Source organism: Alternaria rosae (assembly GCF_020736505.1).
Source record: "Alternaria rosae strain MPI-PUGE-AT-0040 chromosome Unknown BKA58scaffold_8, whole genome shotgun sequence".
NCBI lineage: Eukaryota > Fungi > Ascomycota > Dothideomycetes > Pleosporales > Pleosporaceae > Alternaria > Alternaria rosae.
The window spans coordinates 681,949-696,300 of record NW_025763577.1 but is presented as its reverse complement, the minus strand read 5'-3'; the positions used below and the strand labels follow the sequence as shown (position 1 = coordinate 696,300).

Below are 14,352 nucleotides of genomic sequence, written 5' to 3'. Positions count from 1 at the left end.
GTATGATACAATGAGAAATCTGTTTTTTTCTAAGCTACATCTAATGCCTCGCTTCATGAATTCGCTTTGGGACCCTATTTACTTACTAGGATTCTTCCGCCGGTCAAAGTATGACTCTGCATGTGGTTCCTGGTCTGATGAGTCGAAACCTACTTACTCATGTCAGAGTACGCAAAGCAAGCAATGATGAACCAGAACAGATCCTGTCTCTTGCTATAATCTGATGATAGCAATACCATCAATGAGTTCGAGGAACGAGTCATCGTATGTATTCAACCCTCCCGAAGAACACTCCAAAAAACACCACCATGCAAGCCATGAACAGTCCAATAAATCGCCTACCCAAATATCCATCCACGCTTATGCTATCACAAAAGACACATTGCCTCCCTCCGTCCCTTCCTCTATCTCTCATCCCCCCAAATCTTCCCCCATCCCCACGCACCCTACTCAAACTCCAAACTATCCCTCACACACTTCCTCACCCTCTTCTTAAACTCGGGCGTATTATCCCTCCACAGACTCGCAGCCTCAACATTCGCCGGGCTCTCATCGTTCGGGCTGGACAGCATGGAGATAACGCTAAGAAGAATCGTTTCGGGTGTTTGCACGGGCGACCAGCGTTCTGCGGCGGATTCGTAGCCGTATTTGTCTTCTTCGGGTGGGTGGAGGATCGAGATGCATACTTCGCCGTTTTGGTAGACTGAGAAGTGTTAGTTATGCGAACTTGAACCATGAGGGGGTTTTTGAGGGGTTTGTGAGGGGGAGACGTACTATTAGGGTGGAAGATGGGTGTCTCGAAGCGCATCTTTGGTGGGAGGAGGGGGTATTCGCTGGGGAAGGTGAGGCGCGCGCGGAAGAAACCTCCTGTAATTGCTGTTAGTACTGGAGCTTTTACTTGAGAAGATCAGGTCGCGGTCTGTACCTCCGTAGAACTTTGTGTCGTCGTCGATCATCAGCATCACCTCCCACTCAAACACATTGTTGTCCACCAAGCCACAGCTTATGCCTGATATACCCTTGTCGTTTTGCATTTGCTTGAGTTGACGAGCCAGCAGCCCCGCTGCCGCAGATGACGACGCCATAGTATCCTTCCCTAAGCCTGTATGTGTATGTGGAGTGGCGTTTGAAGTTGAACCCTCGGTATGCGCAGAGTGATCGGGAACGGGTGGGGGAACGCAGCCGAAGAGACGGTTATAACAGTTGCGACGCAGAGATTGCACACGTTTTACAGCGATCCGGATGCAGTTGCTCTTGCGCGAGGAAAGTTTTGTGTGCGCCGGTTCTGTTGCGGAAAGAGGGTAGGTGGAGATTCCAGAGGCGCGTTCGGGCGTAGGACGTGGAGGGCTCTTAACGGCGGGTGTAGCGGGGCAAGCTGCGGGCGATCGGCAGGGGGCTCGCTGGCAGTCGTAGGTAGGGGATTACTGGGTGGATAGGAGTATGCGCAAGAGTCAGAGTGTTTCCGTGAGTCTAGTTAGTGAGCGTGAGTGAGCGTGATCATGTGTGAAGAAGCAAGTCTGCGGCATGCTCCAATGGCCGCGTCGCATGTGGCGGTATGCGCCAAGTCGAATATCACTTTGCAGGGATTCTTCAGGGTATTCAGGCCTTCCCTTTTGCGTCTGCTCTGCATTGAGAACGGGTACATGCCGATAGTCAGCCCTAAAGGCGTGTGGGAGAGCTGGATTCGGTGCTTGGTAGATGAGCGACGTGAGAATCTGGACCTCGGCTTGAAACTCGATAAGCCCTACGACGCCTTCACACCAAAGTGGCTTCTGTGGCTGCAAGGATGATCACTATTTGCTTATATAAGTATACCGATTCATGTCCAGATCTACTCGCCCAATACCCGTCCATCTCCGTCTACCCAGTATCCATTACGTCCCAGAACGCCGTCGTAACCATGACAGATGCGATGCCACTCCCCGAGGACCCGTGTCTAGGGTATCATTTGATCCAAAGGGGATATAGATTGGAAATAGCAAGACTCTAGAAGAGACAGAACGTAAAATCGTACATGTAGGAAGCTTTAATCAGCCGAAGATCCGGAGAAAGCCCCATAGCCCGGCTCCGCAAAGCACGGGGATGGTGAGATTGTCATCCCAGCCAAAAACATCGATCGCTTCACTGCCACTGGCGATGATGCCAGACGCTAGAGACATGGCGCCTAGTGCCCAGTATCCGGTAAGAGAAGCTTGCTTCACGGAGAGAGCGAAAGTTTCTCGCACCTGTGGAGGGAGCGTCAGGGCGCCTTGGAACGCAAAAGCGTGTTCGCCGTGGTTGTACTCTGAGTAGAGGGGACCTAGCCAGCCCCACCATACAGCTGCTGTGATAACACCCGTCACGCACGCTGCGATGGAACCTGCAAGACTCTTGCCTTTCCTGACTCTGGGCGTGAGGTGGCCCCAGAGCCTGCCGAACGTTGAAGCAGCGGTATCGCACCAACTCAGTAATAAGATGCTCATGACTGCAATATCCTTTTGGCAAAAGCGCATGACTATCCATGCGCCCAGAAGGTAGGATATCACGCCGTTGTATCCATCTACCTCTGACTCGCGCATGAAGGCACCGAGGCAGCGAATGTAGAAGCGGTTTACTTGCCAGTAGCGGTGTCGGATGACGTCGGCGAGGGCGACGGGTATCAGCATGGTAAGGAGAACATTGTGGATTTGCGACGTTTGCGTGCCGGTGCAGTAGAGGAAGATGGTCAGGAAGCCGATGGAGACGTGTAGGATCTTGCGAGGGATCTCATGTCGGTGAATCTATAGATGTAAGTGATGAGCTTGCGAAGTCACCATTTGTGTACTCACGAATGACCGCCATTTCTGGTGGATAGGAATCAAGCCTAGAGGACTTGGACTCCTGCTCATCTCCCTCCAGTAGTTCTTGTTTGCTTGCGCGGGTGACAGGTGGCCGTTTGAAGTGTTGCCAGGCAGCGTGAGATCCTTCTTCATGCCTCCGTTCATCTGCCTACGGCTTGTCAGGCCGCTCATCCTCCGCCGTCCTACGCTCCCATCTAGGACAGGACTTCGACTTCTGGCGTTCCGGCTCCTTGCTCGAGCCCTGGTGTCGGGGTCTGATCCTGAGTCCTCATCGATAGGCGGGGGTGACGTAACCCGTTGTTTGCGCGTCGAAGAGCGCGTCACCGGTCCAAAATAGCCATCTTTCGTACTACCCGCCTCCGAGGGCGTGGGTGACGGCGATATCACACGCGGCGTGTTGGGGATCTGGTATTGGCGTGAAGACTCCATGGCAACGCGCCAGCAGGTGGGAAAGTAAGGAAGAGTAGGAGCCCGGATGACGCCGGAGAGAGTGGAGTGGGCCCTGGCACAGAGTAGGGCAATGTTTACAAGCAGGGACTGGCGATCGGAGGGTTGCGAATAAAGGTAATGAGGCTGGGTTGGCGCGTCACAGCTAACATGTGGGAGGGCGGCACTTAGGGTGGCTTCGACATTGATGTCAGCACCAGGCGTGATCAGAGGCTCATGGCCCGCGGATTCGTCCGGGCAGCGCGCATCGTTTAGGGAGGCAGAAGATGCCACAGTGCGTGCAGGCGACAGCAGCGGTCGTCTTATTTGTTTTAGGCGGGTGAACAGGGAATGGGTTGGGGCGTGACGGCTAGGTAATCTTGCGGCATGAGCCTGGGAAATTTGGTCTCACGGCTACGCATGTATGATCCGGTCTCGCGAATGCGCCTATGATCAGCGTGGCGGCGGATCAGTCTTGGCGATGCGATCAGGTTCGACAAAGGAGACACGGTGTCTGCACGTCACAGCGGATTCGCAGACTCGATGCATCATGTTTTGAGTGTTCAAGCTTTTGTCAGATGCGCTCGAAACAACAGTGACAGGTAATGATCTCGCGTGCCTCCGCGCGTGATTGCCCATGAACGGCAGTGTGGCGCAAAGTGGCCGTGCAGTGCTCCACTTTATTTTCAAAGTTCGCGCGACTTTTCTGTACGGCCATCGCGACTCCAGCAGACATCTTTGCGGTATCATAGCGCATCATGGCACCTCAAACAAAGATAGATCGTTCATTCGGCGCCTTGACGCCTGCCTTGTCAGAATGGATTCTCGAAGCTGTGGATTCCATGGGCTTCGTAAAGACCACGCCTGTGCAGCACGCAGCCATTCCCATGTTCATGAAGAACTCTGATGTCGTAGTCGAGGCCGTCACAGGGAGTGGAAAGACTCTAGCGTAAGGTCATGCATTGTCAATCTTTATGCGCGTCTAACAAGCTCCTAGTTACCTCATACCCATTGTCGAGCGCTTATTGCGACTGGATGCGCCTATAAAAAAGCATCACGTGGGTGCCATTATCATCTCACCAACAAGGGAACTTGCAACCCAGATCCACACAGTACTTTCATCGCTTCTCAGATTCCACGCCCCCTCTGCGGCTCTATTGGATCCTGAAGATGAAGACACTGATATGGAAGACGCCGACGCTCCGCCAAAACCGACCTTTCCACCCGGGACGTTGAGGGTCATACCCCAGCTTCTTCTCGGAGGATCAGTAACGCCAGCTCAGGATCTGAGCAGATTCCTCAAGTCATCTACCAACGTACTTATCGGCACACCGGGACGACTCCTTGAACTCCTTTCTTCGCCACATGTCCATTGCTCACAGTCATCATTCGATGCTCTCGTACTTGATGAAGCCGATCGTCTTCTAGATCTTGGCTTCAAAGATGACCTACAAAGAATTCTCTCCCGACTACCCAAGCAACGCCGAACGGGTCTCTTCAGTGCTAGTGTTTCTGAAGCTGTCGACCAGCTGATTCGCGTGGGTCTCCGGAATCCTGTTCGTATCGCTGTCAAGGTCAAGGCACGAGCGGCACCCAACAGTGCGACAGGGGAGATGGGTGCCATCGAAGACAAGAAAACGCCAGCAAGCTTGCAGATGACATATCTGACCCTACCAGCATCGCACAAGCTACCCGCCATCAAGAAAGTCTTAAAGTCATTGGATCCGCAACCGCAGAAGTCTATCATGTACTTGGCAACATGTTTCTCGGTCGACTACTTCCAACACATTCTACCTGAAGTTCTCACGGGATACACCATTGTGCCGCTGCACGGCAAACTCCCGGACAAGGTCAGAAACCGTAACTTTATCAAATTCGTTGAGAGCGTCACACCATCCATCCTCCTCACCACAGACGTCGCTGCTCGTGGTCTCGACATCCCGTCAGTCGACCTGGTCCTCCAACTTGATGCCCCAAGCGATCCAAAGACCTTCATCCATCGCTGTGGGCGCGCAGGTCGCGCAGGTCGCAAAGGCCTAGCCGTTACATTCCTCAGTCCGGGCCGAGAACAAGATTACATCGAGTTTCTGCGCGTTCGACAGACCCCAGTATCGCCTCTAACGACACCTGAAGTTACAGTATCCGCGGAAGAAGCCACAGCAATGAGCAACCGGATACGAAAGGTAGTCAAGTCCGACAGAGCATTATTCGACAAAGCACAACGAGGCTTCGTCTCATGGGTCCGCGCCTACAGCAAACACACCGCCAGCTCCATCTTCCGCATCCCCGATCTCGACTGGACAGAACATGGCAACGCATGGGGTCTCCTCAAACTACCCAGCATGCCCGAACTCAAGAAGTGGGACGGAGACCGCAGTCTAGGCGTAGTCATGGATTTCAGCACGTACGCATACAAAGACAAGACGCGTGAACAGCAACGACAGGTCGAGCAGAGCGAGTATGAAGCTAATAAAGCGGAAGGGAAGAAAGAAGGCAAGAAGCGATATGTCACGGAAGATAAGAAGGCGTCGGCTTGGACGCAGCAGAAGGACGCGAAGGCGCTTAAGGAGCTAAGGAGAGAAAAGAAGGCAGCGAAGCGTGAACACGATCGTGTTGCGGCGCTGACGGAAGATGAGCGGAAGGAGGAAGAGAGGGTCAAGGGCATGATTGAGCAGGTACGGAAGAAGGTCGCGGAGAAAGAGGCGCAGGACGCGGCGGATGAGTTTGAGGGGTTTAGTGATTGATTGCAGGACGTCTACATGGAGGTTAAATTTTTCAATATTTGCTGGGGTGAGGTACTAAGATGTCTACATCGAGTTTGGGAAGCTCAATCCTTGTTGGTAGGAATCACTAACACGTCTACTTGGAGTTTGAGGAGCTTCGTCTTTGGATGCGGTTAATCACTAAGATGTCTACATAAGGTTTGGGAAACTCCGTTTCTTACTGGCTATTAGGTATGTAGCTATCTGGCTTCTATACTATCTTACAATTCCACCTTGTAGAACCCATGTCGTCTTAAACACCATCCAGCCGATCCGCGATCTCATCCACATCGGCCCCCGCCTCGCTCTTCCCTCCCATCCTTGGCCTCCTCCTCCACGCCTTCTTCCCCTCTTTCGCTTTCATCTTGTCCTTCATCGCCTTCTCCTTGGCTAGCGCGATCTTGGCCGCTAGACTACCCGCCTTGTCGTACAGGGTGCTGATCACGTGCACGACGTCTTGAGCACGGAGGAGGGGGTCTTTCGTCTCGTCATCTTCCAGAGCAAGGCGGGCGTTAACGGCGTCGACGAGGTAGCCGCGTACTAGGCCTCCTGAGCCGTGGGTGAACGAGGAAAGGACGACGAGGAGACCTAGGACCTTGGTGAAGATTTCGTCAGGGGCCGGCTTCATCGAAGCGGGTAGGAGCATCTCCCACTTTCTGGCCCAATTGTAGAAGATGGCCATCCCAAGGTTGCGCTTGGAATCCATATCGTCCGGAGCAGCACCAGCGATTTCCTTCAACTCCTTTTGAACGTCGACGTACGGGCGCGTGATCCGGATGGTGTTGTCTAAGACGAAACCTCCTGGACCTTTACCGACGCTCATGACATGTCCGCACTTCTGTGGGTCGGTGAGTTCCTAATCATTTGGTCAGAATTTGTTGATCGCGCTTCAATATACACCACTCATACCTTCCACGGTAAGCCGTAACCGTCGACCCATTCGTTGCTAACCTCTTCTTCACCATTGTAGAAGATGCAGTTCCTGGGCGAGTAGAACCGCATGGTCTCGCCTTTCTCCGCGGCAACTCGCACGATGTCTCCTGCTTCGCAGGCGCAGAGGTCGTAGACGGCGGCGTAATCGATGCGCAAGACCGAGCGAATGTCTTGGAGGAGCTCGTCATGCTTTTTGAAGGGCCCGACACCGGAATCGTTCTTGGTCTTGTTTAGGGAAGGACAGTAGAGAGTCAACATGGTGACGTTGATGTTGTTGTATACTCAGGGGAGTGCAGGGTGATCAAGTGGATGGGCAGGTAAAGAGACGCCGGGTTGTGGGACGAGTCAACAAGCGAGAGTACAGGTCACGAGAGACTGGACGCGCTGGAAATCTGTTCAGGTCAAAAGTGAAGGCGAGCCTTTGCGCTGTGTGACAGTACGTCACCGCAGTATAGCGAGCGCACTTCCACTGCCTCGCCTTCACTGCGCTCAGGGTCCAGAGGTCTAGCAACTGATCCACTGTGATTCCCCACAGGAATTCTATATTGTCTATATATTACTTCCAATACCGTGAGTTTTCATAAGAACATTGCGGGTGGCTGAATGGGATCGACATCAATGGGTTCGTAAGACTCAGCAATGCTCCCAGTAGGTCACAGCTTGACAAGTCATCACAGGTCTTGAAACACCCAACCTGGCATTGATAGCACCGATCAGAATATTCTTTTTGCTGCTTGATTCGATTCTAGGGTTTGACACTGGCCTTTTCATTTTTGCCAGATTTAATTCGCGCACACGTTCCTTGTCTTCTTGCGCACATTGTGTGTACTAGTCATTACACGTCGAACCGCAAAACTTAATATTCAGGTGTATAAATTTGATCAGTTTCTAGTCTTTAGAATTTGTGAGGTATCTAATATCGCAACCACTGAAAATCATCATGCGCGAGTACTAGGTTGTGTCCCTCCCCCCATATCTCCCCTTCAGTCGCAAATCGCAAAGAACCAATCTGTATCAGCGGAAATAGCCGGTCGCAGTTGTTTGCATCAAACGCTTTGAAATTGTTCGACGTGATCTGGAGAGTGTTGCGCATGGTATTGTGCAACTTTCGCGCCTCGGCTTGGTCAACACGAAGCCTTCGCGACAGGGTGATCGGATTATGGCCATTTCCTCCGAGCGCTACCACCTTCGTTGGCGTGCGCAAGTTCAAAATCATGCGTTCAGTGTACAGCACACTGAAGAGTCGGTTGCCTTGGAATAAGAGATTCGCAAGTGTTTTTAGGAAAATAGCAATGTAATCGAAGAGCTGTTTGGCAAAACAAGTCGGCGAGTGTTCCAACAGATGAGCCAGCTCATGCTCATGAGGAACGAAAGATTCGCGCGGCCCGTCTCGGAGGGGCTCTCTTGTGCGCAAGTCGACGTTGATGAGAAGTTGATTGATGGTAGGCGAAAGCGCCGCAAATTGAACCCAACTCAACGAGAAGTACGGCCGGCCATGTGAGAAAGTAATGTCGAATTCGTAGTTTAGGCGTTTCGCAGCGACCAGGTGTTGGATTGCTTGCTTGAACTCTCCGTGTGTCTGGCGACATACGCGGAGCAGCCCGCGATAGCACCGAAGCGGTAAATCGTTCCTCACGTAATGCTCTGACACCACCATAACCCCGCGAAAAGAACGCCCCAGCTCTTCGTTAAGCAACACCTCATAGACATGGTTTCGAAGTTCAAGTGGAAGATCCAAAAAGCCGGGCATGTTGTTGGTGACCAAAAGTGCGAATGCGCCTGTCGAAGATCAGGGTCCAGCGGCAGGCACACGGATGTTCGGAAGCGAGACCGAAGGATTGTTGAGTATGGTACAGGGCTGCACTCGCTGCTTGCGGGACCAGAGAATGGGGACGCGGGGATGACGACTGGAAGCTGACGTGATCAAAGGAAGTTTGCGGAGAGGATTGAAGTGAGGTTCAGCCTTTTCGACGAGGTTCAGTGTTGTGAAACTGATCGGTCCGTGCTATCCACGTGATTGGATCTGGGCTCTGGGATTTGCGAGCGGGCAATGGCGGCGCGGCGACTGCATCGTCATCGCTAAGGTGGTGTCCTATCCAAGATGGCATTTACAGCCGGCCTGACTGCTATGTAAATACGGACAGCGCATTGCATAAATGGATGACTACGAATTGGACCGCGTCGCGTCGGATAATCCTGCTCTGACTGCGCCCGCGGCCCAGCGGGCTCCCATACGACGGCTGAAGTCTCAGGGCCCGACATCGACGTCAGCTGCTCAATCTACCGGTTCCAATACTACGGTCGCATCTGGGGAGTTGACGAAATACGATGTACGTGTCGACCACAGGGTTTGAAAATTTCCTCTAAACAAACGTAGGTCGGCTGGCGGAGAATTGTCAGGAACTTTTCGCCGTCGTGGTTCTCTGTGACGATGGGCACGGGAGTCGTATCTCTACTCCTCGTTGCTATACCGTTCAAAGCAGCTTGGCTATACTGGCTGGCGGTGATCTTCTTCGGACTCAACACTATTCTGTTCGCATGCGCCTTCTCCGTCTCCGTCTTCCGATATGTGGTATACCCTGAGATATGGACCGTCATGATCGCAGACAGTGTCAACTCGCTCTTCCTTGGAACCATTCCAATGGGATTTGCTACGCTCATCTCAGCTTGGTGCTCGATATGCATCCCATACTGGGGGCCTTGGGCCGTTACCTTTGCTTGGGTCTGCTGGATGATCGATTCCGTAGTCGCTGTGTCAGTCACAATATCGCTTACCATCCTGCTGATCTCCGCCTCGGATCGTCAGGCTTTGGATCGCATCACAGCAGCTCAACTACTACCTATTGCTGCATCTATCGTCGCTGCAGGTACTGGTGCCAGAGTCGCAGAGCATCTTACAAATCCGCAATATGCTCTCGGTACGATACTTGCTTCGTACATCATGTGGGGCATGTCTACACCATTAGCGATGACTGTTCTAGTCATGTATTATACACGTCTGGCTTTGCATAAGTTACCACCAAGAGAGATTGTTGTATCATCTTTCCTACCACTTGGCCCACTAGGTATGGGCGGCTATTCCATAACGTATCTTGGTTCGGTGAGCAGACGGGTCTTTCCAGAGACGGATTTCTTTTCAGACATTCCTATAGCAGGCGACATGTTCTTCATCTTCGGAGTCTTTCTCGCGCTCATAATGTGGGCGTTTGGGTTGACCTGGCTCTGTTTCGCACTGGCATCCATCTACAAGTCTCGCCCGTTTCCGTTCAACATGGGCTGGTGGGGTTTCACTTTCCCTCTTGGAGTCATGGCTCTTAGTACGATGGAGCTTGGTAACATCTTCCCGAGTCTGTTCTTCAGAGTTCTAGGGACGATATTCGCCGTAGCCGTCATTCTACTGTGGTGCGTAGTAGCTGTTGGCACAGCACGAGGTGCATGGAGCGGTCGTTTGTTCAACGCGCCATGTCTCAAGAACTTGCCGAAAAGGGATTCCACTGGGAAGGATGAAGCAGAGAAAGAGAAAGGACCAGCACAGACATGACCTTGACCTTGACCTTGAGTGAAAGTGGTACGACTTTACATCCTGGAAACAAGAGGTGCGTGTGTGAAAGGATTGGGATCTCATAAATTGCGTTGCGTCTGATCATAAGAGTATACATGTTGGAAGTCTCCTCGTTGCAAAGCATCAAGCCTCTTGCTGTTCGTCATACAGCTACATGATCTCCAACACACGCCGATAGGCTGCCTCGAAGGACAGGTCTAGTTGCCAGCGCCTGCAGCATCGCATTGTTCTACCACATGATTAGGATCGTTCCAAAAAATCATCAATCATTGCACTCACCCTTCTGTGCCTGACACTCCTGAGTAGAGAAGTCTCCCTGTCCACCATTGGCCAAGTTCGCGCAGCCATTGAACTGCTGATCGCAAGAGCGCTGGAGGGCACCCGAGAGGTTGACAAAAGTGTCGCCCTTGACACTGAAGGGGCGGTTCGCGATACCCGAGTCGAGGACAGGTGTAGCTGCGACACCACCGAGAGCGCCTGTGAAGGTCTGCGCGTTGTTCTGACGAACATAGATGGCGCGTGCGTTGCTGAGAGCGGCAACGCTAAGGACGATGAGGGTGCTGGTGAACTTCATGGTGACGGTTTGGAGTATTTGGAATGAAATTCGTGTTAAAGTGATGGGTATCTTAATTTGGTATTGAATGAATGGGGCGGCCGAGCGCTGAAGAAGTGAAGTGAAGAGAATGAAATGAAGAGAAGTGAACGTGAGTGGAAGGAGTGTTGACTTGATGATGAACCTCTCCCAGAGGCATCTTCAGTAAATATATATTCGCACACCTACCCCCACCGCGCCTACGTCCAGATCTACAGCGCGTCTTGCAAAATTACTAGGCGGAGTTGCAATGCCAGCGTCCGCCGGTGTTGGTGTTCCAAAGTGCTGCCTCAGGCACCTGAAACCCCGCAGGTCTTGGAGCCGACACACCAAATGCCTCATTACCTTCTAATCGGCTACGCGACTAAACAACTACACCACTCAAGCCACTGTTAAGAGCGAAGTTGTTTATAGCGCAGGTTTGACAGGTGCTGACAGGTGCTTGCAGCCATCATCCTGGATTTCGCGAGCCGCGTGGGTATGGCGTTATTGGTCTCGGCCTGCTTCATGTGGTGATTATAGCCGCGGCGCGACAATATGTGATACGTTATAGTACTCGAAAATGTCGTTGGATGAATCGAGAATTTGTGGTGAGTTGCATCGACGCACATGAGGTGGCATGCGGTGTGTCGCGAGATCTGACGCGCGATCTTCTGATGATATGTGATGTACATCATTGTTCTTCTATAATTTTAGATAGAGCCGACAGCGCCGCTTTTCTTCGATTGTATATTCTCATATATATAATCGTTTTCTGTCCAGCTTTCCAACGTTCCTGTCGGCTCTTGCAAATGCTATTGCGCCTACGGCCTCATTCGGGCAGACATCTCCTATGCGCACAGGGTAGTCGCGCATCAACGCTGTTCTCGCCAATCCAGTCAAGGTAGTTCCTCCCGTAGGCGTTGGAACATAAGGATTCAAAAGCGTCAGCGAGGATGCATAGCCGATGATATCCGGTGCGATCGTGATGTACTTAAGTACCAGTCCGGTGAACGCGGCGGCAAGCAGTATGATTGAGCAAACCAATAATGCTGCGAACCATCTCCAATCGGTTTTGTACATTGGAATTGTATTCTGCGATATATTGGCTTCGGTCGCGACAAATGTAATGTTGGCGTCCGCGTGTTGCGCCTGGGTAAAGTTCATGGCGCCAGTTTCCATTACGGATGCTGGTAAATTTCCGCCGATCGCTCTGCCGGCGTATGTGGATTGCCAGAATGTGTTATACAGAATAGTCAAGCGGTCGCCGAAAACTCGCGGTGATAGCTTGTAGAGATCGGCATTTGCAAAGAATACGCCGGTGAAGTCGAGTGGGTCCTGCAGCCATTTCTCCATAGTTGTCGCGCCTCGAGCCTTCGCAACAACCACATTGTAGTTATCCGCGCTCGTCATGGCGAAAAGTTGGTTGGTGACGAACTGCCTCCTCAAGGCGATATCGTAGCCTATTGGGTAGTCCTCGTCATACAAGTACATCTTCCTCATCTTGTAAGCGGCACACTCCGTCCCATTGCAGCGCACTCCGACTTCATATTTCTCGAACGAAAGCCCGCAATTCGCCACTGAGTACTTGCCCGTATCTGAGTCGACAAGGGATTCACTCCGGATTGGACAGGGGTAACTGGCACAAATCGGGGCCGTACAGAACGTCTCGTTCTTTTTGCAAGGCGGTGGCGCTGTATCGTTGACTACTTGAAGTTGCCACGTATATTTTGACACAAAATCTATAGGTTCTCCTCGTGATGCATTATTGCTTGAACAGGTCACGTCAAATTGGCGAGCTTCGATGTTGAAAGAGCTAATGCCGACAGAGGGAGGTCCGGCTATGGGGATACCGATTAGGGAAGCGTATGTGACGTTGTCGGCTGTGCCATTAGGCACGAACTTCCACTCGTCGGACGTACTGTTCTCGATAGTGCGGTAGAGCGGGAGTTTGACATTTCCCCACAGGTCCATGGGTGTAGTACGGTATCTGGTACTGCTGAGTATAGATGTGAGAAAGATTGGCGTGAACGAGCTACGGGCCCCATCTACGAATAGTGTAAGTATAGAGCCAGTATACGTCTGAAATGCGCTTGGCACATGCAAACTTACTAAGGGCATTAGGAGTCTCCATCATCGAATCCATGAACGTCGTTGGATGCAGATAGCGCACTTGTTTGATAAATTGGACATTTCCAATCTCTTGGTCAAGTAGACGAAGTGCAGACTGTCCTCCGACTGGCGAAAGTAGCCAAATCAAGACGGATGCCAGTCCAACCATAGACCAGGATCTCAGACAAAACTGACGTTCCAGTGCGGAGAAGACGGATTGGCAGCCAATCAGCTGTTCAAGGCGGCCGAGAGTTGTGCCTCGTTGAGCAAGGAAGAGACCGACGTGTCGAAAGAACCTTCCCATCAAGGCCGCGAAGATCAGAGGGAAAATTGTGGGCGAGAGGAGAAGTGTTTGTTCCAGTTTGGTACCATAGTCCGACACCTCTTTTCCGTTCAACCTGGCAGCGATAAGGGCGAGAGCTGTAGCACGTTAGCATACAGTCGATGGGACCAGCTCCAGGCCAAAACAGGCGAGAGCAGTCATTTTGAGATCGATCGTGCTCACCTAGAAACATGATAGGCGATGAAGCCAGAACCACATCGAAAACCAGGACTAGTGCTTTCAACGGCGTGATCCTCCCTACTTTCTGTAGATCCGAAGGCCATTTCTGCGATACACCCTTGGTACTCTCGACACTGTATTCCGTATCGTTATCTTGAGGAACATGCGGGGCGGCGTTGTACGCCCCAGGATCGTATCCGGTGTTCAGGCCGCCATCATATTCCACCGACACGTGTGGACCTTTTGCCTGGGGTCTAACGGGTTCATAAGCCATGGCGCTTGAGAGTACCGAGAAGTATCGTCGCCCAAGCTGAAAAACGGTGAAGAAAAACGAAACAGAGAGAGGGAAGCTTGAACAAGTACACAGGTACCAGGAAGGATTCTAAGGACAGAGCATGAAATATGCTGCCTGCCACCTGCATTTTTGGCCCCAATCACACACATGCGGCAAGGTACCTTGCAGCGGGCACCGCCCCCCGACAACCGAACGGGGATGTTACTTCGATAGAACATGCGCGATAAGCGGCTGAGGCTCTCAAACTGTAGCATCGCAGATATGTTGACGCCCGCATTGGGGCCATCTGGTGTTGCGCGCGAAGTCGACGACGCTGTGTGGTGGATCGGACTGTTTTTTTGCCGCTAGGATGTTAGCGTGGTCCGAAAAT

General features: G+C 52.1%; 8 protein-coding genes across 8 annotated transcripts; 2 read left to right on the top strand and 6 right to left on the bottom strand.

The window, feature by feature from the left end:
- Positions 1–446: 446 nt before the first annotated feature.
- BKA58DRAFT_321459 (ubiquitin-conjugating enzyme E2 15) lies at positions 447–1,085 on the bottom strand (the record flags this gene model as incomplete). The annotated part of the gene is made up of 3 exons (XM_046167808.1): positions 447–703; positions 775–867; positions 926–1,085. 3 exons carry the CDS (start codon positions 1,083–1,085, stop codon positions 447–449), a joined length of 510 nt encoding a protein of 169 aa, XP_046022541.1.
- An 825-nt stretch (positions 1,086–1,910) lies between these two features.
- BKA58DRAFT_224622 (uncharacterized protein) lies at positions 1,911–3,350 on the bottom strand. The gene is made up of 2 exons (XM_046166323.1): positions 2,808–3,350; positions 1,911–2,759 (listed from the first exon to the last, which is right to left on the bottom strand). Exons 1-2 carry the CDS (start codon positions 3,246–3,248, stop codon positions 2,031–2,033), a joined length of 1,170 nt encoding a protein of 389 aa, XP_046022540.1. The 5' UTR covers positions 3,249–3,350; the 3' UTR covers positions 1,911–2,030.
- A 653-nt stretch (positions 3,351–4,003) lies between these two features.
- BKA58DRAFT_413305 (P-loop containing nucleoside triphosphate hydrolase protein) lies at positions 4,004–5,989 on the top strand (the record flags this gene model as incomplete). Its single annotated transcript, XM_046172414.1, has 2 exons — positions 4,004–4,194; positions 4,243–5,989. 2 exons carry the CDS (start codon positions 4,004–4,006, stop codon positions 5,987–5,989), a joined length of 1,938 nt encoding a protein of 645 aa, XP_046022539.1.
- A 271-nt stretch (positions 5,990–6,260) lies between these two features.
- Positions 6,261–7,198, bottom strand: BKA58DRAFT_404169 (uncharacterized protein; the record flags this gene model as incomplete). The annotated part of the gene is made up of 2 exons (XM_046171831.1): positions 6,261–6,863; positions 6,917–7,198. The coding sequence occupies 2 exons, from the start codon at positions 7,196–7,198 to the stop codon at positions 6,261–6,263; spliced, it is 885 nt and encodes a 294-aa protein (XP_046022538.1).
- A 655-nt stretch (positions 7,199–7,853) lies between these two features.
- Positions 7,854–8,690, bottom strand: BKA58DRAFT_321111 (uncharacterized protein; the record flags this gene model as incomplete). The annotated part of the gene is made up of 1 exon (XM_046167793.1): positions 7,854–8,690. The coding sequence occupies one exon, from the start codon at positions 8,688–8,690 to the stop codon at positions 7,854–7,856; it is 837 nt and encodes a 278-aa protein (XP_046022537.1).
- A 203-nt stretch (positions 8,691–8,893) lies between these two features.
- Positions 8,894–10,499, top strand: BKA58DRAFT_224571 (sulfite transporter Ssu2). The gene is made up of 2 exons (XM_046166322.1): positions 8,894–9,270; positions 9,318–10,499. The coding sequence occupies exons 1-2, from the start codon at positions 9,097–9,099 to the stop codon at positions 10,479–10,481; spliced, it is 1,338 nt and encodes a 445-aa protein (XP_046022536.1). The 5' UTR covers positions 8,894–9,096; the 3' UTR covers positions 10,482–10,499.
- Positions 10,500–10,590: 91 nt separating this feature from the next.
- On the bottom strand, positions 10,591–11,166 carry BKA58DRAFT_224557 (uncharacterized protein). The gene is made up of 2 exons (XM_046166321.1): positions 10,782–11,166; positions 10,591–10,731 (listed from the first exon to the last, which is right to left on the bottom strand). Exons 1-2 carry the CDS (start codon positions 11,074–11,076, stop codon positions 10,700–10,702), a joined length of 327 nt encoding a protein of 108 aa, XP_046022535.1. The 5' UTR covers positions 11,077–11,166; the 3' UTR covers positions 10,591–10,699.
- A 466-nt stretch (positions 11,167–11,632) lies between these two features.
- Positions 11,633–14,274, bottom strand: BKA58DRAFT_224555 (uncharacterized protein). Its single transcript, XM_046166320.1, has 3 exons — positions 13,691–14,274; positions 13,186–13,605; positions 11,633–13,121 (listed from the first exon to the last, which is right to left on the bottom strand). Exons 1-3 carry the CDS (start codon positions 13,959–13,961, stop codon positions 11,830–11,832), a joined length of 1,983 nt encoding a protein of 660 aa, XP_046022534.1. The 5' UTR covers positions 13,962–14,274; the 3' UTR covers positions 11,633–11,829.
- Between the last annotated feature and the right edge of the window lie 78 nt (positions 14,275–14,352).

Bases quoted from the DNA above. Each gene is read 5' to 3' on its own strand.
- BKA58DRAFT_224622 (XM_046166323.1), bottom strand. From the start codon at position 3,248: ATGGAGTCTTCACGCCAATACCAGATCCCCAACACGCCGCGTGTGATA. The intron at 2,760-2,807 runs GTGAGTACACAA...TTACATCTATAG, and splicing joins ACCAGAAATGGCGGTCATTC to ATTCACCGACATGAGATCCC.
- BKA58DRAFT_224571 (XM_046166322.1), top strand. From the start codon at position 9,097: ATGGATGACTACGAATTGGACCGCGTCGCGTCGGATAATCCTGCTCTG. The intron at 9,271-9,317 runs GTACGTGTCGAC...AAACAAACGTAG, and splicing joins GGGAGTTGACGAAATACGAT to GTCGGCTGGCGGAGAATTGT.
- BKA58DRAFT_224557 (XM_046166321.1), bottom strand. From the start codon at position 11,076: ATGAAGTTCACCAGCACCCTCATCGTCCTTAGCGTTGCCGCTCTCAGC. The intron at 10,732-10,781 runs GTGAGTGCAATG...ATCATGTGGTAG, and splicing joins GGAGTGTCAGGCACAGAAGG to AACAATGCGATGCTGCAGGC.
- BKA58DRAFT_224555 (XM_046166320.1), bottom strand. From the start codon at position 13,961: ATGGCTTATGAACCCGTTAGACCCCAGGCAAAAGGTCCACACGTGTCG. The intron at 13,606-13,690 runs GTGAGCACGATC...AACGTGCTACAG, and splicing joins ATCGCCTATCATGTTTCTAG to CTCTCGCCCTTATCGCTGCC. The intron at 13,122-13,185 runs GTAAGTTTGCAT...CACTATTCGTAG, and splicing joins GGAGACTCCTAATGCCCTTA to ATGGGGCCCGTAGCTCGTTC.